Raw genomic sequence first — 21,439 nt, forward strand, 5'->3', positions numbered from 1 at the left:
CATTCAGTTTGAATACACATATAAGCTTTATTGCTTTCCTAGTGATCTTATGTTATTCCAGTTTTGCATGATTTGTTTACTAGTTGCACTGTAACCTCCCCAGAGCAGGAATCATGTGTTTTTTTCCTCTAATACTTGCAGCATTTAGTACACACATAATGAATGAAGTGGACTGGCCTTAGTGTATTAGGCTAGAGATAAGGACACATTCTAATTGCATATGCTAGACATAATATGCACTACTTAGGCAGGATCATATCCTCTGCTCTCATCCCTGAAATACACGACTAAGGTGGATGTGTTGATGCATCTAGTCACTTGTCTATTACCTTGTAATTTCCGAAATGATTGAAGAGTAGAAATGGAATGACCTTGAAGTTTCCTTACAACTATAAGAACACAATAATATTTGAACAACTTATTTTGAAGTACAGAAAATGCAAACAATTTCAGTGATCAAATTTGATTTTACATGAAATTTAAACTTAATTTTATGTCCATACTAAAGTTTCATTTAGAGATTTTTAAAATGTTATAATGGTCTAAAATACACTAATGTATTTCATCTGTGTTTAATTTCATTCATTTAAGGAATACATCGCCTTAAACAGAGTTTGCCAAAAAGGAAACCAGGATTCATGGCTAAATCATATGACCCAATAGCTCCTATAGCTGAAGAAATCAGTGAAGAAGCATGTCTCCTATGTTTTGATGAATTTCAGGTAAAGTAGAGATTTTTCACAGATATAGAATGGTATACTGAATGAGGTATGAAGATTTAAATTTTGCTCTTGATTTTATCATTGTTTTATAAGGTGATTTGACACATTATCTCTTTAGTTGCTTCAGTTTTACTATCTCGTTCAGGAGCTGGCAAATCACAACTTGCACAGCTGCACAGGGCAAATCTGACCTGCCTGTTTTTTTATGGTTAGTGAGAAAAGAAGAGTGTATACGTGCATACACACACACACACACACGCACGCACACACACATATTTTAAGAGACAGGGTCCTGCTCAGGCCCAGGCTGGAGTGCAGTGGCATAATCATAGCTCATTATAACCTCAGACTCCTGGTTTCAGCCTCCTGCCTCAGCTTCCTGAGTAGCTGGAACTATTGGCTCATGCACCATACCTAGCAAATTTTTAAAAACAATTTTGTAGTGATTAGGTCTTACTATGTTTCCCAGGCTGCTTTCAAATCCTGGCCTCAAGTGATCCTCCAGCTTCAGCCTCCCAAAGTGCTGAAATTACAGTCATAAGCCATGACACCCAGCCAAGTTTTTGTAATTTTAAAGGTAGTTGAAAGAAGAAGAAGAAGAAGAAAAAGAAGAAAGTACAACAGAGACCCTATATGGCTTGCAAAGCCTAAAATATTTACTATTCAGTCTTTTATAGAAAAAGTCTGCCCACCTCTAAATTTTGGTCGATGATTGTACATCTCCCCTACACCACAAAGATAATCTAATTATCATAAAACAATGTCTTTAAAGATGTTTTAGTATTTTTAAAAAATGTTATATAAAGAACAAGTGATTCATCTCGTTGAAGCCTCACAACATACGTATCTGTGATAAAGGGAGGGAATAGCCTTAGTTGAACTTTGAAAGTTCCTCTTAGTTTTAGGATTGTCTGAAATTATGCATTTAAATTGGTAGTGAGTTATTTCCTATTCTTCTGTGTTTTATAATCTGGATTAGTGGGGAGATGATATGGCCAAGATGCTTTTATCCCAAAGCATGCATGATTGGTCTCCTTTAGGAACGGGTACGCATAGCTAACAATAGTCGAGATTTATGATGGAAGGGAAAGAATTTTCACCAGCAATACTGTTATACTAATCCATCTAGGGAAGAGGGATCTTTTCTTCTTTCTTCCTTCAGTCATATTAAGACAGACGGGACTCACCTTTGTATTTAGAACTGCAAAGGTCTTCCAAGGAAAGGCTTTATGGAAAAGAACAGATGCTCTCCTGCCTTTCTGAAGAGGCATACTAATCACATCAATGTTTTGCAGGAAAAGGGCCTCATTGAGTTGTTTGAAAAAGCACTGACTTAACAGTTATGCTACTTTCAAGAACAAAAGTCAGTGATGAATCAATAGCGGCCATTTCTCTTGATTTTTCCATTACTAGCCTTTTAACCAAAATATCTCTAAATAAAACTGAACTGGCATAGTTACAGTTTTGATTAAGGTATTGAAGTTAAATTTTTAAAGAGGTGAATTAATACCTAGCCTTTGTAAAATGATCCGTAGCTTACAATGTGTTTTTACGTCCTTATCTCATTTAATTCTGCAAAATAGTTGATATCCCACATGGAAATGAGAAATCTAAAGGCATTAGAATTTCCTAGGTATCATGTAAAAATCGTTACCCTTAACTTTAAAAATGTAGATTTCAAAACTTTCAGAGAAATGATTGGCTTTTTTCTTTTTCTTTTTCTTTTTCTTTTTGAGATGGAGTTTTGCTCTTGTTGCCTAGACTGGAGTGCAATGGCGTGATCTCGGCTCACTGTAACCTCTGCCTCCTGGGTCAAGTGATTCTCCTGCCTCAGCCTCCTGAGTAGCTGGGATTACAGGTGTGCACCACCATGCCCAGATAATTTTTGTGTATTTTTAGTAGAGACGGGTTTCACCATGTTGGCCAGGCTGGTCACGAACTCCTGACCTCAGGTGATCCACCCGCCTCGGCCTCCCAAAGTGCTGGGATTACAGGTGTGAGCCACCACACCTGGCTTGATTGGCATGTTTTTATGGCATAAGCATTATTGGAAGGCAAGACTAAGAAGGTTAGGATGCTATGAAAATCTGACTGTGCAAAGCACATGATCCTGAAGAAGATACAGAGCAAGCAGGGCAACTTGCCCAGTCGGTGCAGCAGACACAGTGTCTAGGGCTTGTGATACTTTTAGGGATCAAGAAAACATCTTAATTTCTTTTAAAATTTGAGGACATAAATGAATGTAACAGTAATGACTCCAGCCTGTATCTGTCTATTCTGTATTATATTTGTCCGTATACCAACATAGTCGTAATGTTTTTTTATTTGAGGATGGGTCTCATGAAAGTAAAAGTTCCTAGGGCTTACAGGAGTCATAATGCCACCTTAATAGTGAAGTCCTACCAGAAACCTGCCTGGTTGTGCTGACATACTCCATTGGGTTCAGATTTCAAAAGGTTGATATAAACAAAAACAGCTGTCAGGACACTATCGTTCCAAATGAACTGAGTCTTGCAAAGAAATGCAGGCTACAGAAAGGATTTTTCAGATTACATATTGAGTATAAGAGAGATCCAGGGGAAACAGGCTCTTATAAAATGCTGCTTGCTGATGGAGAGAAAGCAGATGTTATAGAGATCCCTGTTATTGCCTGCCCTGTCCAAATTGCTTTGATATTTATTCATTCATTGACTCATGCATCTCAGTTGCCTTAAAGGCCCTTATTCCATATCACAGGACAGGGCCCTATCTGTCCCACAGCTAAATGGACCATGCCTGGACAGCTGATCTATAAGTAGTTAATCCACAATCTTCTCAGCAACCTTGGACTTGTATGGTGTGGCTTGGCAAATGGGCCAGTCTTAGCCTCTCTCTAATGAATTTGAACTAAATGGCACAGAGGGAAGCTCTTCTTACTAATGAAACAGAAACAAAGAAATATAGAAAGTAATTGAATCACTTTAAGGGAAAGAGCACTAGAGCACTCCCTAGACAGCTGCTGAGCTCTCCATAGCAACCTCCAATTCCAAGCCAAACCCCATAAGGTGCCATCAGTATTGTCCCTATCCTGGAGTTTCAAGTAAATCTCTTTTCTTCAGCTCGATCTCTGGTGCCTATTTCTTACAAACAGTCTTGGTGAGAATAGAACTATTCAAGTCGTATTTTGCTCCTATCTGCTATGTGAAGACGTATTTCCCTATGATCTGTAAAAGATAACATAAACATTGGTAAGAAGTACTGTGAGGAAATGTCACTTTCCTTAATATGAAATCTGTTACCTCCAGTGGAAAGAGAATTAACTGATGAGCTAAAGCCCAGGAAGAGAAAGATGAGGTATCTGCTAGGAATGCTTTTGGCCACAGGAAACAGAAAACCCAACTTAAAAGGGCTCGTACTCCAATGGGGAAATACTCTGTTATATAAGGTAGTGTCATTTTCCTTGCTCAAACCCTTCTACTTCCTCTCTAACCTTGTCTCCTACAGGTTCAGCCTCACTCATTGCTCCCTACTTTCTTCATAGATTCAATCCTATTTTCTTTATAGGTTAAGGAACCGCAGTTAGTAGTTGGGTATTATGTCAACTACTTATTTCCCGCAGGGCTCTGAAGAAAACATGCACAGAGATGACAAAACAAGACAATACCAAATTGATTGCTTTCATTTGATCCCAAATTTTAGTGTAGCATGTTTTTTTTTTTTTTTTCCCCCATTCCCAATTATTGCATAATATAGCATTCTTGTATGTTAAGAGTTGACAGTATGGGAGACCTTATTCCCCTGAGCAAGTTTGACCTGAATGTCCTAGAATGCAAAATGTTAATAGTCTTGCTCTTTTATTTCCTTTACAATTCCAACTTGAATCTTGGAGATTACTGCTGCATTCAAGAAAAGACCGATATCTGCATATACCCAGTGTTAGAAGAGCCAGAGAAAATGAAAATATAAGGGCAAGAGTGTGCCCCCTAAGGGAAAAAGTGATCCCTGCTAGTTTCAGTATCCTGAACTGTCTTCTTCAGGTCTTAAAGAAGTTTCTCCAGTACACCAAAATTAGATGATCACAAGTCCAAATCTCTACTTATCCCCCTTTCCTAAAACTCAAGAGGGTGAAATATACTCCAAAATGTTGCTGCGCCAGCACTCTGATCCCCACCAACCACACAATTTATAATGAACAAGCAAAGCCTTTGCACTGGGCATTCTTTCTGCACAGAGTGGTCCCTCTGTTCTGAGAGCCCCCAGCTAAATTGGGGTTCTAGCACCAGAGCGGCTGGCAACCTTGCCCTAACAGGAAATTCAGGGAGCTGGATATAGGTGTTTACAGCTTGCCTTTCACAGGAAACGTCTTTCACCTGGAGAACGGCCTGATGCCTGGTTGTCTGACCCATGACCAAGGAGTCCCTCACACAGGAAGCTTGTTTATACTGGCATATGCCTTTGTGGCTCTTGTCTGACTTATGTCCAGTTTATGCCGTCTGACCATTGCTTTGGCACTGGGAGCCTGATGTTGTGTTCTTCCTGGCATCCCAGGAAAATCCTGGCCTGGGGCAGACCCTGGTTCTTCAGAGGGAAGGTGCAAGTCAATACACCACTACAATAGAAAATAAGTTCAAAGACTGATTATTACAGATGCTGGGCAGGGAGGGAGCAATGAGTCAGAAGGCCAGTCCTTCGTCCCTGGTCACAGGAGGCAGTAATGAAGAGTCAGTCAGAAAGAGAGTATGGCAACTAGCAGCATGCATGTATATGTGTATTTTATATATACGTAGGAATAGGATGTGGCTAACTATGCTTGTGAGCAAGAGCCTGAATGGTTCGTTTAAAGTAAAGGAAGCAACAGGAAAAGTGAGGAGCCCCATCTTGTAAGCAAGAGCTATGCCTCTAAGCTCTTATCTCTGGCCACAGGCTTAAGCCATTGGGTTCTACTTTTAATGCCTAGGCAGCAACTGGTGCTGTGGGGTTTCCCTCACACCCTTACATATTCCTAACAGCAACTCCCTCATTTCATCATGTCTTTGCTCAATTACATCCTTAACAAGGCCCATTTTAATACCCTATTTGAAATTGCAGCTTACCATTGACCTCCACGCTTCTGATGCCCCTTACCCACCTTTTTTCTCATATCATATATCACCTTTTAACATATTACATGTAATTTACTTATTTATTATGTTTATTGTTTATCTATATTCCCAGAATGTAAACTTGAAGGCATGAATCTTTATTAATTGATGCATCTCAGGTTTCTAGAACAGTGTCTGAGAATGAATGAATAAGTAGTGAATAAATAAATGAATGAATGAATCTAATACCAAATGAAAACTATGGAAGTGGTTCATATTAAGTCCCACTCCCCTTCCACGTAATAGCATTTCTCAAGCAAAATCAGCATTTACAGAACCCAAAATCAGCATTTACAGAATAATATGGCTGATTTTTTTTCATGTTTGTTTACATGCTAGTTAAATCCATCTTTTATGAACTATTTGAGGTATTGCCCATGTATTTACTGGAATGCTTATATTCCATCTATTATATATGCTCTATAGTATTAGTTACTGTTTATTGAGTGTTTTTCTATGTGCCTGTGTTCTTAATAACTGTATAATGCTAAATATAATTCTAGCTACAGCTAAAATTCTATGTAGCTGTACATTAATAATACAGAATTATATTAATACTAGAATATATATCATACATAGGTAATAGTCAAAGTTCATAATCTCTCATTTCTTGAGAGTTTATGTCTCATAACAATATTGCAAGGTAGGTATTATTACTGCTTTTGTTGCATTGATGAGGAAATTGAGAGTCAGAGAGGTTCAGTAACTTGACCAAGGTCACACAGCTGGTAACTAACAGTTTAAGTCCAGCACTAATGCTCTTGTTTACCAGTAACAGCTATGCTATACTTTTTCCTTGGTATATGAAGAGTCTTGTATTATGTGTTTAAATATATAGTTCTAGAGCTGGGTGGGGTTTTGGTAGATGTTTTAGTGGTGGCGCCTAAAAATTATCCTTAAGCCTATTAAGCCTAGTATAATACTTGCTGATTTATTAGGAAAGAATTTTTGAGGCACTTTATTCTTAGCGACAGTATATCTACAATCACCACTTCACTTTTAAAATGGAATCGTATTAGTAGCCTTGATTTTTAGCTAGTTATTATTGGCCTTTAGGTGGTGTTAATTAATATAATATTTATTTTACTAGGGAGATGAATGGTAATTATTGCTGCTTAAAAACATGGATATACTCCTTTTTTGTGCTCTTGAATTTAAGGAATTTTAAAGATTATGTTTTGGTAAGCATTCAGATTACACTTGCAGAATGCTCTTCATTAGCTTGGTCTTCCTTACTAAGTATAGCATTTCAGCTTTTTTAAACTTTTATTTTAGGTTCAGGGGTATGTGTGCAGGTTTGTTATATAGGTAAACATGTGTCACAAGAGTTTGCTGTACTGATTATTTCATCACCTAGGTATTAAACCTAGTAGCCAATAGTTCTTTTTTCTGCTCTTCCCCCTCTTCCCACCCTGTACGTTCAAATAGTTGCATTTCAGTTTTACGTGAGGTGTTAGATACTCGATTCTCATCTTGGTTGAGAAATGTGTTTGGATAGGTTGTTTTTTTTTTAATGTGTTTTGGTTGGTGAAATAAATAATACCTTATTTTCAGAGTTTTCCTTAGGATCTTCATTATGTCCTCTTGGAATATTTATGTTACATGTTAAACTGTTTATGTTCTGAAGACATCAGATTAGTGAGGAAAACTGATTTTTTAAAATGTTATTTCTTCATATCTCTTCTGAGAGGGACACTGAATAGATGTTTTACTAATACCGGTCCAGAAAAAAAAAAAAAAAAAAAGGATTCTGATGAGCAGAAGATCATGCAAAATTCTCCTCTATAAGCTATCAATATCATTTAAAAAATAGTTTTAACCATTTTTATGAAGCAGGAAGAAAGCTATTAAAAACTGCTAATAAAAACTAGGTGCTTATTTTTGTGCTAATCCTAATTACTGATAATGCATGCTTATGTTTGTCACTCATTATATGGCACCGTACCAATCAGTGGATGACTGAGACTCAAGCACTCACACATGTAAATTCACCATTAGATTTTTTTTTTTTTCCTTTTTTACTTAAGTGAGTCATAATGGAAAGCAACTCTAGGTTATAAAAAAATCTTTTCTCTTTAATGCTAATGAAATGTCTCCACTCTCTGTATTAGCAGACTACCCTTATTGGTAATCTGTAGCCTTCTCTTTTGTTCGTGGTGGTAATGAAATGCTGGGTACTGAAAAAGCCAGCTCTCCAAGAATGTGTGGCCAATTGTCTTCTGTTCACTTATACTGTAAAATTACTGTTCCCCGGCAAGGCTGAACAAGTGCGGGGACAAGATCAAAAGAGTATACACTGGCACCCAGCTACACCAAGTGACTCCTGCTTTATTAATTAGTCATAGCTTCTCCAAGCTAATTTGCTCTGATAGGGCAAAAACATTCTGAAATATAAAAACAGCAAATTATAACTCAACCACAGGCCTTTACTGTTGGCTTTCTTCAACTTTCAGTTTAAACCTTTGCATTGTGTCATAAGCTAAATGTCCCTTCAGTTTTCTAAACCTTAGGGCACAAAAGCTATTTTACATTTTTTTCAAAGACATTAATGATATAGTCAAATGACCATTTTTATTCTCTAAAATCGGGCAACCTTTCATTGATATTGTTCTTTTAAAAAGTCAGTGTATTGGCAATGTAATTTAAAAGTGCAGTTACTATTAAAATGTGCAAGCTCGTTCTGTCCTCTCATCAGAAATGCCACTGGTGTTCAAGCATTTGAAAAGGACTTTCTCTGTCAGTGTTTTTGCGGAAGCCAAATTTGACAGTGATCCTAAACTCTAAATTAAATAATATCAGCACCACTTTCCTTTTCATTTAATCACCATTTTGAAATTCCTGAAGTCTTTTTAATGTAAGGAATCTTTAGCAGTTTTTTAGTTATAACCTGAGACAGCAAAAATAAATAAATAAATAATAAAAAATAAAAAAATACATCCCTATTTCATGGTTTTGTTTTCAGGTGGGAAAGAAATAATTAAACCTTTGAGTAAGATATTAGCTGTAAAAAGAAAAGTGATTTAGACTTGTGCAACCCAGGTTATTGTTAATTGCATTATAACCATTCAGTTTGTAACTTTTAGGATTTTGATTTAATTGAAAGAATTCACCAATTTTTATGTCCTCTAATGGGGTTTAAAAATAACAATGTACTATATCTTGTGGATATATGTAAAGCAAGTTGTACTGAGATTATTTGAAATGTGCTATCAAAGAAAGATCAAGACATTTTTACACTGGGAGTATCTAAAGCCCATGTTATTATGTACTTACAATGATTGATGTCAATCTTCATTACAAATTTATTTTTGGAGTCATCTTCTTTCCCTCCTTAATTGTTGTCTTTCTTTGTGAATTTTAAAAGCCTTTAGAAAAAGTTACATCATTAAGCTTACTTTGTAATGGTGAATTTAAAAAACAATTTTAGAAAAGACCAATAATTATATTTCTCTGTAACCTAACTTGGATGGAATAGTTTTATCTGTATTATGCATTTCCAGTATTGTCACAAGTTATTTTTTTAAGGGACTATATTAGCCATTCTTGAAAGGTTTTTTTTTTTTTTTTTTTTTTTTTTTTTTTTTGGTAGAAGGAATATTTGTGTTTGTGAAGGTTAGCAGAGGCTGGCTGTGCTGGAAGTGACTGCAGTGCCTTTTGATTATTCATGGACAGTAATAGAAGGCACTTAAAAAGAACAATGAAATTGCTTATTTTTGTGATGGGCCATCTGTTGAATTGTTTTGTGCAACAATTGCACAATAGTATCTATGTCATATCATTCTATTTTCAACAGCAGCTGATTATGTCTCACTGGCTACTTGTCCTTATTTCTAAAGTCCCATGACCATTTAAAGTCACCTTTCCAGGGACCTTTGCCAGAAAGGTATTAGAAATCTCAAACAGCCTGTGTATTTTATTATTATTTTTTCATCTCTCTTTTTTTGGGGGAGGTGGGAAACGGGTGGGAAGAGGAGGAGGGTGTTGGTCATGTTAGTTCTAATTAATTAGACTTCCTAAATGTTTAGGACAATTATCTATGCTTTCCACCTGTAGTTCTATAAAAGAAGTTATCATAGAACCATTTGGTAATTTGTGTAGAAATGATAGGCTTGCAAAAAAGAAGAGTCAAGTTTAAAAGGCTGATATACAGTGTTTCATGATTTTAATTATCTACTCTTTTCTTCATGATGATAATTAGAATTTTTCTCTTGGAATTTACTTCCATCTTGAAAAAAAGATGATCCATTAGCAAATTTGTTAGAGCAGAAGTGAAATTAAAATAAAACAAATATGTTGTTGTCAATAGGTCACTGACATTGCTGATGCCATGATTCTGAAACAGCTTTTTGAAAATCTGTTCAAAAACGGGGTCGTCGTTGTGGCAACATCCAACAGGCCACCGGAAGGTAAAAACAAACATTGTGCTAGTCTCATCCAATTAGGTGGAAACTAACAAGCTTTTAAAAATCCATAATTTTGTACTAAATTTATTGTGTTAGTAAATCTGATGACTTTGCTTATTACTAGTTTTATAACTGGCTTAATCTGAAAAATCATTTGGTATTTGTATTTGAAAAGTTATATATTCTTAGCAAGCTAAATCCAGTTGATTCCCATGTTTGGTGCACTTGCTGTTTTCTTGTGTTTTTTCCCCCTAAATATTAGATATGTCATATGTGCTTATAAAAAAAATGCAGGCCTTTTGGACTGCTTTTTATGGACCATGAAAGAAACTCAACTAAATGAAAGACAAAACTCATAATTAAATTTTAGAAAAAGAACGAAAACTTCCTTGCATGAATAGTTGCTAATACTTCACTTAAATTATCATTTCTAAAAAAGCACTTGTGGCTTATTAAGAAAGTACTTACAAATTAAAATACAAGTAATATTTAGATTAAAAACAAGTTTAAAATCTTGCATCTTTCAGCCCATCATGTGCTCAGTTAAAGGTCTAAGAAACCACAAATATTTCCTGAGAGACTTAATGGGAACATCTTTCTGCCTGGAGTGCTGTTTCTCCAGATACCTGCATGGCTAAGCCCTCACCTCCTTTGTCTTTGCTCAGAAGTTACATTGCCAGTGAAGCCTAGACTTGTTTCCCTGAACCTGCAACACATCCCTTTCTTCTTGGTATTACTTCCCTTTACCCTGCTCTCTTTTTTACCCATAGCACTATGGATCTACCATATAATTTACTTATTTATTATATTTATAGTTTATTATCTGTTCCCTTCCAGGATACAAAAGCTTCATGAGGGCAGTGATTTTTATCTCTTCTGTTCTCAAATGTGTTCTCAGCACCTATAACAGTGTCTTACACATAGATGGTTCTCAGTAAATAGTCTTAGAATGAACACTGGATGATTGCATGTTTTAAAAAGATCTCTCTGGCTGCAGTATTGAGAATAGAGTGTGGGTATGGGGTTTCAGAGTTAGAAGTAAGGAGACCATTTAGGAGACTACGGCAACAATCCCAAGGGGAGGTAATGGAGAAGTAAAGTGATGAGAAGAGGGTAGGTTCTGGATATACTGTATAGGCAGAGTCAGCAGGATTTACTGATGGGATGGATCTAGGGTATGACAAAAGAGAGAGGGATCAAGAATAACTCAAAGGTTTTGGCCTGAGCAATTGGAAGGATGAAGTTGCTGTTTACTGAGATGGGGAAGACTACAGAAAAAGCAGATTTGGGTAGGGAGGTGGAGGTAGGGGTTTCTGTGGTGACAAGGGGGATGCATATCAGAGTTTGGACTTCATTGGAAAAGTCTGGGCTAGAGATGTACATTTGGAAGTCATCAGTCTTAAAGGAGGCAGGAAAGAGCAGCTGGTGAGGTAGGAGGAGAACCAGGAGAGTGTCAAGCGAGGAAAAGAAAAGTAGTAACAAAAGGGTTGATGAATACTTCTGTTAAATGCTGCTACAAGCTGAAATGAGGTTGAGAATTAACCATTGCAATTAGTAACATGGAATTCATTAGTGAGTCTGAAAAGAGGAATGTCATAGTGGGAACTTTTTTTTTAAAGTAAGCTGTGCCACATTGATGGCATATATTGAATTTAAAATTGCTAACAGACCAAGATCTTACTATGTAGCCTGCTGTGAAACTAGGTCTCTCTCATTCTATGTTTGTGTAGTGAATTTCTTTTTCTTCATATCACATTTCAACTTATTAGTCTATGTTGTTCCATTTTATTGATTTTTATTGAAGTATTTTTTATTTTTGTTTTTTTGTTTGTATTTATTTTTGTTTTGCAAATGGAGTATGTTTGAAGTATTTTTGAAGTATGATTCTAACATAATTTTTTTTTGGCTATCCCTACTATGACATTTATACATTTGATAATCATATTTCTATATCTTTAGCCATTCCTTAATTAAAATGTATAAATCAGATAGGACTAAATTAAGTTACTTGTTGCATACCACTGGAGGCCTTGTCTTAGGAAGACATCAATTAACTAATCACCACTTTTTGGATCCAGTTATTCAAACAATTGTAGTTATACCTCATCCATTGTACTACAAAAGAATTATGAGTGATTTTGCAGATGTACTTATTAAAATCCATGTAATGTTATATACAGCATTCTTGTGATTAACTAGTGTTAGCAACCCTATGAGCCAAGGGAGTGAGCTTTTTAATATTAGATCTTCTATCTAGGTGGAAGTGAAGCTTGTCTCTACGACAGCTGACATGTTGATTTGACAGTGGCATCAGTATTACCTTTAGACATTCAGTGACAAGCTATGCTCATAAATAGCGAAGAGCTAGAACAATTTTGGAAGCCCTGTAGCAAAGACTGCTGAAAGGATAATTAGGCTGCTTAGACTGTGGCAGTGTGGTTAACTAACTGAGAAAGGACAGCCACCAGGAGGGGTAAAGGAATATTTTGCAGCTCCTAGCTTTGTAGGAGTGAACAAAGCTACCGGTGTATCGGGGTAACTTGCAGAAATCTGAGCTGGAGCCACCCTTCTGGAGAAGACTGAAAGTTCAAGATGCAGAATTGCAAAAACTGGACAAACTTAGAGAAAGCCTTTTCTAAATATAAACTGTGGAAGGAATGGGATGCTTGTCATAGACCAGGTTTTTTAGCCACAGCAGACAATCATCATAAATAACTTAATATTTTAATGTAATGAAGATGACGTATATGTGTATGTGTGCGTGTGTGTGTATGTAATTTTATTCATGGAGAAAAAGACTCAGAGAGACTAAGCATATCAGGAAAAGGTAAAACTATAAGACGAAGAATGGAGCAGTGATTGCCAAGGTCCGGGGTGAGGAGGTGTTTGACTACAAAAGGGCAGCTTCAGGATGCAACTGCTGCATCCTGATTATAGTGGTGGTTACATGTGCTAAAAACATAGAACTGTAGGCCAAAAAAAGTTACATATTATATGTAAATTAAAAACAAATCACATGGATAGTGAATGACAGAACAAAGACTAGAACTTAGGTTTTGTGACTCTTTTTATGCATTGTTTTCGATCTTTTTGCCTTATGGTCATCACTGATCTCTGTCTATCCTGTCCCAGAGAAAGAATGTCCTTTTATTAAAATAGCAACTCAAAGTACTACATTAGAAAAAGGTGGGGAGGGGGAGAAGAAAAAAAAGAAGAGTGTCCTCTTTTCCAGCCATCAAAATGCATTCAACTTTTTTTTTTTTTTTTTTTTTGAGACAGAGCCTCGCTCTGTTGCCCAGACTGGGGTGCAGTGGTGTGATCTCGGTTCACTGCAACCTCTGCTTCCTGGGTTCAAGCGGTTCTCCTGCCTCAGTCTCCCAAGTAGCTGGGATTACAGGCACCTGCCACCTTGTCCAGCTAATTTTTTGTATTTTTAGTAGAGACAGTGTTTCACCATGTTGGCCAGGCTGGTCTTGAACTCCTGACCTCAGGTAATACACCTGCCTTGGCCTCCCAAAGTGCTGGGATTACAGTGTGAGCTACCGCGCCCAGCCCCAGATCTATCTATCTATCTATCTATCTATCTATCTATCTATCTATCTATCCATCCATCCATCCATCTTTTAAAATAGAAGCAACTTCTTAGACTGCTACAAGAGCTGGCAGAGGGTTGAGGCAAAGCCGAGTGGCTGGAGATAGAATGACCCATTTGAGGTAGCCAGTGGGGCTAAAGTGGAGAGTGAGGGGGAGAAGGATGCAGTAAAGTACAAGTTGAATCTGTAGAGGTAAGAGCTACACCTTGTAGCAATAATAAGGATTTTGGATTTTATTCTAAGAGAAACGCTAAGCCATTGAAGCTTATCTTAAGCAGGGACTGACGTGATCTGAGTTGGAAATACCCTTCTGGCTGTAGTTTGGAGAATAGGTTACTAGATGGGGTATAGTAATATGGTACATGCAGGGAGACATATTAGGAAGCTGTTGTAGCACACTAGACAAGAAGTGAATATACTTTGGTATAAGGGTATAAGGCAGTGATTCTCAACGAGGGGCCTCTTTTGCTCACCAGGGAATATTTGGTAACACCTGAGACATTTTTGGTTCTCTCACCTGGTGGGAGAGGGCTGCTACTGGCATCTAGTAGGTAAAGGCCAGGAATATAGCCAAAGTATCCTATAATGTAACCCCTGCAACAAAGAATTATGTAGCCAAAAATGTCAGTAGTGCCTAAGTTAAGAAACCCAGGTATGAGGTGATGGCAATGGATATGGAGAGAAGGATAGATTTGAGAGAGATTTAGGAGGTGAAGTAGACAGCACTTGGATATAGGTTAGATACTGGGGAAAAAGGAAAGGACACTTTCTAACTTTCTGAGTTGTACAGCTGGGTAAATGGTGTGTCTGCCATTCAACACAGACAAAAAACTAGCAGTTAGGAGTCTAGAAAATAATGCCTGATGGAGAAGAACACACATATTTTTTTTCTCTATTAATCCTTTAGCCCCTCTGTTTAATTCCTTCTGCTTCATTCGTCTCATTCCCTCCATTTCTACTTATAATGCTTCAATTTCCTGGGCAAGAATGGATGGTTGTTGGTGATAGGGGCTACAATCATAGCCTAATCAGTTAATAATTTATTGTTTATAATAACTTAATTTATTGTTAATTTATAGACAAATTAACTTTAATTTTAATATAAAATTGTGAGGAATATTTACTCATTATTAATTTTAATAGAAAATAATTGGTGGTCATGTAAAGCAACACCAAGTTTAGGAACCTAAGAGAGTAAATAACTCTGGAGTGGAGTGTCTCGGAAGGTCTTGTAGAAGAGAAGGGGAAGTCATACTTGAGGCGGGTGGAGGGAATAAGGGACCAAAGACTGCTGTCCTGCACTTCACTGTTTTTTCTAGCTCTAACTTCCAGTTCATGCCTTGTTTGGGTCCAAGGCCTCACCCTCTGTACACCATGCAGCTGTTAAAACCCCAAATCAGTGTCCGCTTGTGATTACTACTTTATTTTTTGTTTTGTATTGTTTTATTTTTGTTTTGTTTTGTGACAGTCTTGCTCTGTCACCCAGACTGGAGTGCCGTGGTGCAATACCGCTACAAGGCACTAGAAATGTTGTTTAAAATAAACTAAACAGGCTGGATGTGATAGCTCATGCTTATAATCCCAGCCTTTTGGGAGGCCTAGGCAGGAAAATTGCTTGAGCGCAGGAGTTTGAGACTAGCCTGAGCAACATAATGAGAGCCTATCTGTACAAAAAATTTAAAATTAGTTGGGCATGGTGGCGAGTGGTACTGCTCACTGCATCCTCGACCTCCTGAGCCCAAGCGATCCTTCTGCCTCAGCCTTGTGAGTAGCTTGGACTACCAGGCTCAGCAAAGTTTTAAATTTTTTGTGGATCTCCCTCTGTTGCCCAGGCTGGTCTCAGACTTCTGTGCTCAAACTATTCTCCTGCCTTAGCCTCCCAAAATGTTGGGATTGTAGGCTTGAGTCCCTGTGCCTGGCATGATTACTACTTTAGTTTTTAGCTTTCTCTTTGGTTTTTGGTCTCTAGGGATTTTCCTTTCTGGCAGTCTCCAAATGTTTATTAAATTTAATTAATCAATTTATTTATTTATTTATTTTTAGAGACAGGGTCTTGCTCTGACCCAGGCTGGAGTGCAGGGGTGTGATTATAGCTCACTGTAACCTTGAATGCCTGGGCTCAAACCATCCTCCTGCCTCAGCCTCCTGAGTTGCTAGGACTACAGGCATGTACCACTATGCCCAACTAGTTTTTAATTTTTTTTTTGTAGAGTTAGGGTCTCGTTATATTGCTAGGCTAGTCTCAGACTCCTGGGCTCAAGCAATTCTCCCTCCTAGGCCTCCCAAAAGGCTGGGATTATAAGCATGAGCCATCACGCCCAGCCTGTTTAGTTTATTTTAAATAACATTTCTAGTATATGTATGTATATTATGTATATATATATTTCACTTTATATAAATTCACTTTTTTCATTTATTTCAAATATGTGATGACATAACTATAAAATTAACATTTGGTTATTTTCTTTATTTTCTTCACCTCCTTGGTTAGATGTATTTGTAGGCATTTTTTGTGTGTATGGCTATTACAAATGGGATTGCATTCTTAATTTGGCTCTCAGTTTGAATGTTATTGGTGTATAGAAATGCTACTGATTTTTATATATTGATTTTGGTATCCTGAAACTTTCCTGAAGTTGTTTATCAGTTCCAGGAGACTTTTGATGGAGTCTTTAGAGTTTTCAAGGTATAGAATCATACTGTCTGTGAAGAAAGCTAGTTTGATTTCTCCTTTTCCAATTTAGATTGCTTTTATTTCTTCCTCTTGCCTGACTGCTCTGGCTAGCACTTCCAGTATATGAATAGGAGTGGTGAGAGTGGGCATCCTTTCTTATTCCAGTTCTCAAAGGGAATGCTTCCAGTTTTTGCCCATTTAGTATGATGTTGGCTATGGGTTTGTTGTAGATGGCTCTTATTATTTTTTAGGTGTGTTCCTGCAATGTCTAGTTTCTTGAGGGTTTTTATCATGAAAGGATGTTGGATTTTATTGAAAGCTTTTTCTGAATCTATTGAGATTATTCTATGGTTTTTGTTTTTAATTCTGTTTATGTGGTGAATCACATTTATTGATTTGTGTGTGTTGAACCAACCTTGCATCCCAGGACTGAGGCTTATTTGACTATGGTGAATTAACTTTTTGGTGTGTTGTTGAATTCAGTTTTCTAGTATTTTTTTGAGGATTTTGGTATCTATGTCCATTGGGTATCAGCCTTTTCATTGTGTCTGCCAGGTTTTGGTACTAGGGTGATACTGGCTTTGTAGAATGAGTTAAGGAGGAGTCTCTCCTCAGTTTTTTGAAATAGTTTCAGTAGAATTGGTACCGGCTCTTCTTTGTATGTCTGGTAGAATTTGGCTGTGAATCCATCTCTGATCTAGGGCTTTTTTGGATTAGTAGTTTTTAAATTATTGATTCAATTTTGGAACTCGATATTGGTCTGTTTGGTGTTTCAATTCTTTCTGATTCAATCTTGGGAGACTGTATGTTTCCAGGAATTAATCCATTTCCTCTAGATTTTCTAGTTTGTGTGTGTAGAGGTGTTCGTATTAGTCTCTGAGGATCTTTTGTTTTTCTATGGAATTGGTTGGAATGTCACCTTTATCATTTCTGATTGTGCTTATTTGGATTTTCTCTCTCTTTTTCTTTTTTAATCTAGCTGGCAGTCTATAGATCTTGTTTATCCTTTCAAAGAACCAACTTTTGGTTTCGCTGATTCTTTGTGTGGATTTTTGAGTCTCAATTTTGTTCAGTTGTGCTCTGATTTTATTTCTTTTCTTCTGCTAGCTTGGGGTTAGTTTGTTCTTGTTTTGTCTAGTTCTTCTAGGTGTGATGTTAGATTGTTGATTTGAAATCTTTCTTTTTGAGGTAGGCATTTAGTGCTGTAACCTTTTTTCTTAACACTGCTTTTGCTATATCCCAGAGATTTTGGGATATTGTGTCTTTGTTTTTATTTATTTCAAAGAATCTTTTGATTTCAGCCTTGATTTTATTGTTTACCCCAAAGTCATTCAGGAGCAAGTTGTTTAATTTCCATGTAATTGTGTGGTTTTGAGAGATCTTCTTGGTATTGATTTCTATTTTTATTCTACTGTGGTCTAAGAGTACGGTTGATATGATTTTGATTTTTAAAAAATTTATCAAGACTTACTTTATGATTGAGCATGTGGTTAATCTTGGAGTATGTTCTGTGTGCAGATGAGAAGACTGTATATTCTGTGGTTGATATATAGAGTGTTCTGTACATATCTATTAGTCCAATTGGTCAACTGTTAAGTCCAGAATTTCTTTGTTAATTTTCTGCCTTGATGATCTAATCCTGTCAGTGGGGCATTGAAGTCCCCTACTATTATTGTGTGGTTATCTAAGTCTTTTTGTAAGTGTATTAAGTACTTGTTTTATGAATCTGGATGCTCCAATGTTGGATACATATATATTTACGATAGTTAAGTTTTATTGAATATAACCCTTTATCATTATGTAATACCCTTCTTTGTATGTTTTTACCATTGTTGGTTTAAAGTCTATTTGATCTGATAATAAGATTTTTTTTTCTGCCTTTTTTTTTTGTTTTCTTTTTGCATGGTAGATCTTTCTCCACCCCTTTACTTGGAGCCTATGGGTGTTATTACATGTGAGATGGGTCTTTTGAAGACAACAGATGGATGAGTCTTGTTTCTTTATCCAACTTGCCACTCTTTGCCTTGTAAGTGGGGCATTTAGACCATTTACATTCAAGGTTAATATTGATATGTGAAGTTATGATCCTACTGTGAAATTGTTAGCTGTTTGCTTTGTAGTTTCTATTGTTTTTTTTTCTTTATAGGGTCTGTGGGCTATGTACTTAAGTGTGTTTTTGTGGTAGCAGGTGTCATTCTTTTGTTTCCATATTTAGGACTCCCTTAAGGATCTGTTGTAAGGCTGCTCTAGTAGTAACACATTCCTTTGGCACTTGCTTGTCTGGAAACGATTTTATTTCTTCTTTGCTATGAAACTTAGTTTGGCAGGATATGAAATTCTTGGTTGGAGTTTCTTTTCTTTAAGAATGCTGATAATCGGCTGCCAGTCTCTCCTGGTTTGCAAGGTTCCGGCTGACAAGTCCGCTGTTAGCCTGATGGGATTCCTTTTGTACATGATCTGCCCTTTTTCTCTAGCTGCCTTTAAGATTTTTTCTTTAGCATTGACCTTGGACAGTATGGTGACTATATATGTCTCGGTGATGTTCATTTTGAATATAGTATCTTGCAGGTGTTCTCTGGATTTCTTGTATCTGGATGTCTACCTCCCTGGCAAGATAAGGGAAGTTTCCTTTTTTTTTTTTTTTTTTTTGACATTTTCCACAAATTTATTTATCCATGTTCTAAGGACTAGGGAAGTTTTCTTGAATTATTCCCTCAAGTGTATTTTCCAAGTGGTTTGCTTTTTCTCCTTCTCTCTCAGGAATGTTAATAATTTGAAGGTTTGGTTGCTTTACATAATCCCACATTTCTCAAATAATTTGCTTATTTTACTTATTTTTAAAAATTCTTTTTTTTTTGGTCAGATTGGGTTCATTCAAAAGACCAGTCTTGAAGTCCTGAAATTCTTTCTTCTGCTTGGTCCAGTCCATTTGTAAAGCTTTCAATTTTATTTTGAAATTCCTTAAGTGAGTTTTTTAATTCTAGAGGCTCTGATTGATTTCTTTTTAAGATGTTTATCTCTTCATTTCCTGGATTGCTTTAGAAGTTTCTTTTCTCGATTTTTAACTTTGTCTTGGATCTCTGTGAGCTTCCTTGCAAGCATGCTTTGAAGTTTTTCTTTTTTTTTTTTTTGATACAGAGTCTCACTCTGATGCCCAGGCTGGAGTGCAGTCATGTAATCTCAGCTTACTACAACCTCCATCTCCCAGGTTCAGGTGATTCTCCTGCCTCAGCTTCCCAGTAGCTGGGATTACAGGCACATGCCACCACGCCCAGCTAATTTTTGTATTTTTAGTGGAGATGGGCTTTCACCATATTGGCCAGGCTGATCTCGAACTCCTGACCTCAGGTGATCTGGCCGCCTTGGCCTCCTGAAGTGCTGGGACTACAGGTGTGAGCCACCACACCTGGCCTATGCTTTGAGTTCCTTATCTGTTATTTCTGAGTTTCTATTTTGGTTAGGGACCATTGCTGGAGATCTAGAGAAATTTTTTGGTGGTGTCACTACCTTCAGCTTTTTCATGGTGCCAGAATTCTTGTGCTGGTTCCTTCTCATCTAGAGACATTGGCACTTCTGATTTTTGTAATTATTTTCATGCAGGTAGGATTTTTTTTCTTTCTTTCTTTCCCTATAATGTTGTTGTTATTGTTATTATTATTATTAATTTTTCTTTCCTTTCCCTTTTCCCTGCTTGCCTAGGGAATGTGACTGTAGAGAATGCTTGGTAAGATCTTTTGGCTTTGCTTAAACAGCCCTATGCTGCTGCTGCTGCTCTTCTCCTTCTCCTTCTTCTTCTTCTTTTTTTTTTTTGGAGATAGAGTCTCACTTAGTCACCCAGGCTGGATTGCGGAGTGCAGTGGCCCAATCTTGGCTCACTACCACCTCCTCCTCCCAGGTCCAAGCAATTATCTTGCCTCAGCCTCCTGAGTAGCTGGGATTGCAGGCACCCACTACCATGCCTGGCTAAGTTTTGTATTTTTAGTAGAGACAGGGTTTCACCTTGTTTGCCAGACTGGTCTTGAACCTCTGACCTCAAGTGATCTGTCCCCCTTAGCCTCCTAAGCCCCCAAGGTTGCTGGAATTACAGGCATGAGCCACTGCGACCAGCTACCGTATGTACTTCTTTCAGCATTTTTTTAAAAATCTTTTTTATTATGCTTTAAGTTCTAGGGTACATGTGTGCAATGTGCAGGTTTGTTACATATTTTCAGCATGTTTTATATTGGGCTGTGAAGTTTGTCTTACAAGCCTGTAGATGACACTTACAGGTGAGAGCCAGCTACAGCCAGTGTGTTTGGGTATATACTTGATCCTTGTTTACTGGCAGAAGCTCTCTGTTGCTCCAGGCGATTAGCTGATTTGTAGAACGCACAGTGGTCTGCACTCCTTGTTCAGCCCTGGTGGTGACAGGGGTTGGGAGGGTGGCAATGGGAGACATGAAGGGCAGAGGCAGACCTGGCTAATCTGCCTGCAGGTCCCCTGATGGTAGACACAAGCACTAGTGCCAAGGGAGAATCCAGTGGGTGACCATGAGGTACCCAAAGGTTTTCCTAGGTGTGGAGCTGGGAAACCTGCTCAGCTCCAAGTTCTCTGCATGAGGATGAGAGGATGGCCTAAGCTCCTAATCCAGGAGAGTGGTTGCTCCAGTTGCCTGGCGAGCTGCCTAGACATGGACCAGAGAGGGTCTTGCTGCACTATGATCTATGCCCAGGAAGCATGGGGCAGCTTAGGCTGCTGAACCAGATGAGAGGGTGCTCTGAATGCCTGGATATCTGTCTGGTTGTGAGGCAGAGGGGGCCTCTCTGCACCAGACTCTCTGCAAAGGAAGAGTGGGGCAGGTTAAGCTGCCGATCCAAGTGAGTGATGCTCCATATGCCTGGAGATCTGCCTGGGCGTGGAGCAGAGAGGGCCCCCATGCACCAAGAGC

At 37.7% G+C, this 21,439-nt stretch overlaps 1 protein-coding gene across 9 annotated transcripts in view; it reads left to right on the forward strand.

Moving 5' to 3' along the window:
* AFG1L (AFG1 like ATPase) overlaps positions 1–21,439 on the forward strand; it is a 247,255-nt gene that overhangs the window by 93,976 nt on the left and 131,840 nt on the right. For all 9 annotated transcript variants that reach the window (XM_073022389.1, XM_073022390.1, XM_073022391.1 and 6 more), the window contains 2 exons: positions 592–722; positions 10,149–10,248. In XM_073022389.1, the coding sequence (XP_072878490.1) occupies positions 592–722; positions 10,149–10,248 (231 nt within the window). The remainder of the gene's footprint in view (positions 1–591; positions 723–10,148; positions 10,249–21,439) is intronic.

This window comes from Chlorocebus sabaeus, chromosome 13, assembly GCF_047675955.1.
Source record: "Chlorocebus sabaeus isolate Y175 chromosome 13, mChlSab1.0.hap1, whole genome shotgun sequence".
NCBI classification, from domain to species: domain Eukaryota; kingdom Metazoa; phylum Chordata; class Mammalia; order Primates; family Cercopithecidae; genus Chlorocebus; species Chlorocebus sabaeus.